Raw genomic sequence first — 8,336 nt, forward strand, 5'->3', positions numbered from 1 at the left:
CCAAACTATCGATGTCATGATTGGTGGGAAACGAAACATGTTCTGCCCTATGGCACTGCCTCTTCCGTTTTAAATGCAAGCTAACATTGAAGTTGTTACAGTTTGATTTTAACCTTACAGCTAATCTGACCATGCAGTCCCCTGTAATAAATATCGCCTTATTTTCATTTCTACCCATTTTTCTCGTGTCCCACCTTGGGAAGGTTGCTGCTGAAGGGAATGGCAAAGGTGAGTTGTCGAATGTTAACGCTGGAAATATTTCACGTTGATATCTAACGTTAACATATCTTGCCTAGGTGTGCTATCATAGCTGAGATTTTAATAACGTTTAAGTTATCTGGATTTCTTGCTTTCCGTTTTGACAATTGCATAAAAATGCTCAGTCTGTGATTGTCTTCAAAACTGTTAGCTATAGCTTTTCAGCCAGCTGTTAACGTTAGCGTTAAGTTAATTAACTACAGTTAGGTATGATATATATATGGTTAGGTATAGCTTGATCCCAAAGGATTGCTCCGTTAATGTTAGCGTTCACGTTAGTTTATGTAGAAGTTAACGTTGTCCAGCTAAATTAAGAAACCGTTAACGCAACATCACCTATTCGTATCTACACGAGTAGAAGCTAAGTTAGCTAGTAGCAGTCAGTCAGTGTTAAAACATTATCGTTTTCCATGAATCAGATCAGTTATGTTATCATTACTCAGGCTCTGCAAGTGTGTTGTCTTACTGATGATGTCCAGTCATCATTAAGCGATTTTCTCCTCGTCGTGGTAGTCCATCATTGCAGCTGGTTAAACTTTATTCATTCGACATAATTTGTTTCTGTCCAGCTTTTCTTTTGTTTACTAGTGTGCCTAGTCATTGTCCTTGTAGAACATGGGTCTCCCAACAAAGAGGTCGCGAAATGGTACCTCCACCTGTTTCTGAGTAACGTTAGTTATACAAAGTTCATAAATGCCTTAGAACACTATTAATGCTACTCCCTTGTAGTTTGGTTAGTCGATGATGTAGGCAGAGATGTGAAAGTGTGGCTTCAGAGAGTAGGCTAAAAGTCCTACCATGGGTTGATTGCTCTAATGTGGGACATTGTTTGCTTTTCAGGACTTCAGTAGCAGGCTATATTATGCCACAGTGTGAAGGAAGAGTCACACCCACTGGAGCTTAGGTGTCCCACATTAGGACAAGTTAGTATATTGGGTTCTACCTGTGCACTTAACACGGGTGAATTCACTAATTAACTCCTCTACCTGGCTGAGGAGTTGTGCCAATCAGCTGGTTTAGTAAATGGTTGGAGCAGAGCGGTAGAGAAAACTGAGTGGCTACACTCCCATAAGAGACCGTAGAAAAAGATGGCAGCGCTTTTCCATGCCAGTTCCGGATTATGGGAGTTTTGGATCTGAAAACGGCCAATTACTTGGTCAGCAGTCAACGAGTTACTAGATTATGCCCTCCAGCATCCAGAAATACATCCCACCTTTCTGCGATCAAAGAGTGTAGCCACTCTCTCTTTATATGGCTCTGGGTTGTAGGGCTGTACAATAATCGCAGTTGTAATCGCCATATGAACCAACGCAATTACCTAATCACAAAATCTAATAATTGTGTACAGTTAATTTTGTCACATTTCTGACTTTTTTTACTTCCATTAATTTGATCTTCCTTGACTGCCACATCTGGTTGGTGGGTGTGTGTAGTGTGTGAGGGTGGAACAATCGGGTGGAACAAATTAAAGAGACATTTGGAATATTGAATCAATTCATTGACATTCAAAAATCATATCGCAGTCGCAATTAGATAATTGCCCCAAATCGTGTGACTTACTGCTCTGGATGTAGGCATGCTTGGCAATAAAATATGCTATGTTCATCAGGAATGGGAAATGTCTGGTTGCGTTACCTCGGTTCTCTGATAAGAGTAACGTTCCGTCATTCAAGCAGGCGCTTTTCACCGCGCTTGATGCAAGGAGGGAAGCGTGGTGAGATGTCTCACTCTGTTATCAGAGAACCGAGGTTACATTAAGTAACCAGACGTTCTCTTTCAAAACATTTGCTAGTGTTGCCTGAGCCTCTGAGGGAGCAGTAACGTCTAGTCGATAAAACCACATTAGCAGGGAGGCCAACTGGACCTCTCACGGGCCACAGCCAGAGAGCCAGCCCCCAGTATGGGCTAGGGATGGAATATCTGTCCGCATGCTTGGAGACAGGAAGTCCCGGCGTAGTGGTAGCTGCCAGCAGCTGGGTCCTCCGCCAGCCACAATCTCCACGGCGAGGGTGGGTGAGCGGAGACTCACGGCTTCTACAGACAGTTGCGTTCCCTCAACGCATGCCAGTGGGTGTTCACGATGGTAGCTATGCAAATGACTTAAGGTATAACCGTAATTTGATTAGCTGGTACCGTCTGTTGTTCGCTTGTTCGTAATTTGATTGGCTGGTGCCGTCCGTCGGTGCAGCAACAGCTGAACTTCCCAACGCAAGTGACGGGAGCAACGCGACGCAACTGACCCACAATTCAGTTCGGCAACGGATGACGTAAGCCCATGTAAAGTGAACGGGATGCGTCTCCAGCACTGCAACGCATGCATCTGTTCACCGTCAGAGTGGGGGGAAACACGTACAATAGAACGTTCGACTACGGGTGGGCCAGAGCCTCAACACCCAACGGAGCATTTGTGTCCGTTAACGCAAAGAAGAGAGGGCGTTGCACGTTTTCAAGCTCTGTCGAATCTCTCCCAAAGCATTGTGACCACCTGAGGGTGAACCCTCCACTCCCTGTATAGGGGAGTCCCCCTGGACGTCTGCGAGCGGAGCCTGTGCAGCTGGAGTGAGCGGGTTCTGCCCTGCTGATTGATCTAAGCCACTACTGTTGTGTTGTCTGTCCTGATCAGTAAGTACATGACAACCGTGGATGAGGGGTTGACACCGTTTATTGCTGCTGCCCCCCCCCCCACGAGCCTGTGAGGGGTGCATCTGTTGTCACAACTTTCCTCATTGACACCACCCTCAACAGGGATCCAGTGTGAGACGTCGCTGGGTCTCTCCACCCAGCAGGTAATCCAAATACGGCAACAGTCTGAGCCCCAATTGCCTGAGCTGGGCCAGAGCTGCTTCAACACATTTGCTGAGTAGATGGGGCACTCGAACCAAAGTCCTTTTAGGCAAGTCCCTCCACTCGGCGGCCATATAGCAATGTTTTTTGGGCACTCATTGGGCATCCTATTCAACAGAAATGCTCGTGTGCAAGGCTTCACAACACCAATCTTGCTCCAGCGGCGAGTTCACAACACATGATTGGGAAGATGTCTTCACAACACAACATATGATTGGCTCAATGTATTCACATCACACCACATGATTAGCCCAATGTATTCACATGTCGACATTTTGCCGAGGAAGGGGTGGGATATGTGTAGACAACGGCCATATTGGCGTTACAAACTAACCCCATTCTAACCCCATAGAAATCTATTGAGGATTTTTTGAGTGCTGTGTCTCCTCATTAGAAAGTCTCTGCTAGAACTAACCCGAACGGGATCCTTAACCCTTGTTATCCTCAAATCTTACCGACACTCTTTATCCTTGGGGTCAATTTGACCCCAGCTAAATAAACCCTCAGAAAATTATTATAATTCATATTGTTACCCAGTTTTTTTGTGACTGGTACTTAACAAGAGTGTAATAACCACCATCAAAAGCCCTACAAAACAATCCCACCCCCCCACACCCCTTTATGAAACTTGGAACCCTGGCTGGCAATATTGCCTATCCAGTGTCAGCAGCCCAAAGGCTTGCTGTTACTTCCCCTTTTGACTTATACAGTCCTGCCAAAATGACTTATATGTACTTGTGTATGTAATAATGATGACAACAATATGTTCTCATACTATTCAAATAATAATATCCATAATGTGTCAAATATTCATGTGTCCTATGTTTCATACTGCTGGGGTCAAACTGACCCCAAGGAACATCAATGTACAAAATATTTGTACAGGACATTGAAAACAAATTATTGTACAAATTTCATGCTAACTCTGTTGTACCCTTCAATTGAGGAAAAGTCATGAAACATGAAGCAAAAAAAAAAAAAAAAAACCATATATTTTATGATAAACGTTGCTTGGGGTCAAATTGACCCCAAGGATAACATGAGGGTTAAGTATTCGTAGGCTATGCCCTTGTAGGCAAACCTAAGATGCCTTCTGTGGGACGACAGCACCCCCATGTGGAAAAATTACTTATGCACCAGGAATCCCCAGGTGCTGGCTGTCTGTCCCTGTGGCAGTAAGGAGTGACCCTTAAGTGTCCTGCCTCTTGTTCTGGGGGGGATCACAGCATCAAGGAGATCCACCGTTTCCCCCATAATTCAAGCTAGAGAGATTTAGCGATAACGCTCTTTTGGCCACAACGGCTTTTTATGGATATGGCTGGTTTTGGGTTGCAGGTGTCCAGGAACGTACCTTAACACTATGGGCCATATTTTAACAATCTAAAACGCATGGTCACTAGTGAATAGCTTAATTAAATTATTAAATTAAATTAGTGGGTTGTCCAGTCCACATAGGGAGTGGTTTTGTCATCAAACATCGCAACAAGGCATTCCTATGTTTCTTAATCAAGTCATGGGTGTGTTTTGGGCGTAACATCATTTAAACCAATGAGAATGACATCTGTCATTCCCTTTAACAGTGAGCAGCGCAACTTCAAACAGTGTATCGGTATTTTGATAGCCAGCGGCACATTTGAAGGAATCTGCTTGCATGACCGTATAGAACAGGTATTCCACTAAACCATGCTTTACTAAAACCTAGCAGAGTATAGTCTGCACTCGTCTATTATTTGAACTCACTGGCAAAGTGAAACTAACTTCACCGTGGTGTCAAAGTCAACAACAAAACAGTTATACACAGTTAATTACTTTCACTATTGACTGACAATGGGTTACCAACTCCTGGGGGGAAACAAAACACCTGAAAAAAGCCAGACCCAATAATGTTCGATTGACTGAATAAAAAACCTAAGGACATATATGCTGCAGCGGAGTTGCTGCTTGCATCTCGTGACAGTGCGTCTTCAGCTGTGCTTTTTATGCATCTTTCACTATAAGATCAGGTTTTTGTTGGTGAAATGATCGGGATGATAATCCGCTTTGCTAATTCGCTTTGATAATCAGGTTTTGCGTTGCGAAAATAGGACCCTAAAAGTTTATTGTGACATGTTAGCTTTCAAGCTTAGTGAAGAAACAAGAGAATAATTCTCGATGACAAGTAATTCCCAAGGTGTAGGTTTTAGTCCAGCTGGATAACAGCCAGCTAGCTCGACTCGGAAAATAAATAAACTGTTTGATTTAAACAGAGTGAACTGTTGCTATTGAGCTGAGATCCCTGCGTTCAGCGACAACAGCCTTGGTAGGTCATCTTCGAACAGTTAAGCAGAGAAATCGTGCACAGTAAGGTGCTAGAGAAGTCTTCACAGGGCAGAGTGTGAGAATAACTGACTGATTCAGTAGTATATATGGACGGGGTGATGAAAGCTGTGATTTGGGTGGAGATCCGCTATGCAAATACATGCTACTACTGCCAATGTAAAGGATTAGTAATGTAAAGGGGGCAGCCGTGGCCTACTCGTTAGCACTTTGGACTTGTAACCGGAGGGTTGCCGGTTCGAACCCCGACCAGTAGGCTTGGCTGAAGTGCCCTTGAGCAAGGCACCTAACCCCTCACTGCTCCCCGAGCGCTGCTGTTGTTGCAGGCAGCTCACTGCGCCGGGATTAGTGTGTGCTTCACCTCACTGTGTGTTCACTGTGTGCTGAGTGTGTTTCACTAATTCGCGTATAATTCACAATAATTGCCATGTTAATTTTCTCAAAGTAGCTCAGAGGAAAAACGGTTGGAGACCCCTGTTGTAGAATCACTTGTCATTGTTTCGTCATACCTATTTATTTATTTATTTATTTATTTATTTATTTATTTGTAGGGTTTGGGGATCACATCAACTGGCGTTCTTTGGAGGATGGGAAGAAAGAGGCCGAAGCAAGGTAACGATGGCATTCTGCATTCCCCAAAATAACATTACTGTATGTCCTCCTGTGCTCCTTGTTGGTGCCCCCCACCCAATCCAAATCCTCCCCCACCTTTTTTATGCAGCCCTTGCCACTCAGCCCTTGCCCCCATTAATGCACAAATAGGCTGACACCAGACATAATTTCACTGCATTTCTTACTTCCAGTAACTATATGCATGTGACAATAAACTTCCTTGTATCCTGTAGTTGACTTGTAGTCTTCTAATTGTTTCCTATGTGTTTATTATTGCTCCTGATAAATCACTCTGTAAACCAGTGTGGGGGGGGGGTGTATATTCCTTAGGGGGAATTTCAATTGATTCATTTCTGTCTAGAAATGTAACCCTACCCTGTGTTAATTTCCTCTTTTGTACAGTGGTCTACCCCTCATGGTCATCATCCATAAGACTTGGTGTGGCGCCTGTAAATGTAGGTCACCATGACTTTCAAAACTGGCAACTATAACTTTAAAGCAAATGTTGGGAAATTGGAATATTAGAAATGAGAAATCAAATAACAAAATTATGACACTGCACTTTATTAATAATTTATTTGTATGTGTAGCCCTGAAGCCAAAGTTTGCGGAGTCAAAGGAGATCTCAGAGCTTGCCCACAACTTTGTGATGGTCAACCTTGAAGTAAGGCTTTTCATGTAAACAAAAAAAAATAACTACAATATATGAAGTTATCATGGTGCTGTGACACTAGTCCTCTGGGGTCAGATGTAAAACTAGTCACTGACAAGAGTGTCTTTTGATAACACATGTATGCATTTAGGTCAGAAACAAGTTTGGGTAACAAGGCCATGTGGTATCCTCCAAAAACATTAGTGTGTTTGTTTGTCATGTTAACAGGATGAAGAGGAGCCTAAAGATGAGAAGTTCAGCCCAGATGGTGGCTACATTCCCAGAATTCTTTTCCTTGGTTAGTAAATGAAGTTTACATAACTTACCAATATCCCTTTGTATGTTTCTCTTGGGATGGGAACATACCAATTTTTTCTCTATAGAAGAATACCTCAAAGACTAAATGTATGGTTTTGACATCAATTACAAGTGGATCACTACCTGACAGCGACAGGTAAATTGTGTCAATGTATTTATGTGTCTTTCCCCCCCCCCCTTTAGATCCTAGTGGAAAAGTTCGCAGTGAGATAACTAATAAAAATGGAAACCCAAACTACAAGTATTTCTACAGCAATGCAGAACAAGGTAACCATCACTGCAGTCTGTTAATACAGCACACTTTGTACTTTAAGACATCCAAGATGTTAACTGTAAGAGTAGCTTCAGACCTGACTTCTCTCTTTACTCTGAAGTTTTGTCTGGAATGAGGGAGGCCCAGGAGAAGCTCACCGGTGACGCGTTCAGGAAGCAGCACGTCGGGGATGAGCTGTGAGCCACCAGATGTGCAGACGTCCAAGAGGGTATACTTCACTACACCACACACTACACACTATCTCAACCACCATCACCACTACTAACTTGGCTACAGCTATCGTTCAACTATGAGCATTGTGGTCCGTTCACCTGTTTGGCCCTTGAGGAGCGCAACAGATGAATCGGTCAGACGATGTTTTTGCTGGTGTGCATTGCATTTCGAGAACCAAAGCTGACATCATTCTGTCCGCTGATATCAGGTGCTATGTACTTTGTTTGTTTTTACCTGGAAATGTCAAGAAATGCAATGTTCTAAGGAGAGTCAAGCCCATATGTGTACTGTAACGTTAGAGAATTTGAAATGTGTACAAATGAAGTAATACACCATCCCTTTATCAGTGGATGTGTCTGTCCATGTCGAACAATGCGCTGTCAAAAGGGCCATAGGTAGTTAATTATATTACACTATTGTGCAGAAAATAATGGCACATATAATGGTTATGGGCATCCAGTTCTTTTAATGTCTTTATTCCTGCCAAACGATTGGGCTATAATCTGTAATTGATATAATGGCCTTGGTTTTGTAGACTAGTTTTTATCTGTGGAAATCTGAATTGGCTTATAGTGCATACTGGCTTGACTGAAGTATGTTATTATTGACTGGTCTGTGTGATGAGGCTTTTACCACACTGTATTTTCTACATGTATGTATTCAGCCAAATTGAAGAATAAACTAAATTGTTTTATACCAAGACATTGGTTGATTGTATTAGAAGTGTTACCACTTCCTCTGGATTACATTATACAGGTTTGTCATTAAACCACATATTTAAGTACACCTCTGAGGGGTGTTACTCTGAAACATAAGCAAGAAACATAAGCAATCACAGATTTACGTTTA

The 8,336-nt window shown here is 42.9% G+C and overlaps 1 protein-coding gene across 1 annotated transcript; it reads left to right on the plus strand.

Moving 5' to 3' along the window:
• Positions 1-19: 19 nt before the first annotated feature.
• Positions 20-8,187, plus strand: txndc12 (thioredoxin domain containing 12 (endoplasmic reticulum)). Its single transcript, XM_048239649.1, has 7 exons — positions 20-228; positions 5,970-6,030; positions 6,433-6,485; positions 6,621-6,694; positions 6,911-6,980; positions 7,184-7,267; positions 7,375-8,187. The coding sequence occupies exons 1-7, from the start codon at positions 132-134 to the stop codon at positions 7,452-7,454; spliced, it is 519 nt and encodes a 172-aa protein (XP_048095606.1). The 5' UTR covers positions 20-131; the 3' UTR covers positions 7,455-8,187.
• Positions 8,188-8,336: the final 149 nt, after the last annotated feature.

This window comes from Alosa alosa, chromosome 1 (genome assembly GCF_017589495.1).
Source record: "Alosa alosa isolate M-15738 ecotype Scorff River chromosome 1, AALO_Geno_1.1, whole genome shotgun sequence".
Taxonomy (NCBI): domain Eukaryota; kingdom Metazoa; phylum Chordata; class Actinopteri; order Clupeiformes; family Clupeidae; genus Alosa; species Alosa alosa.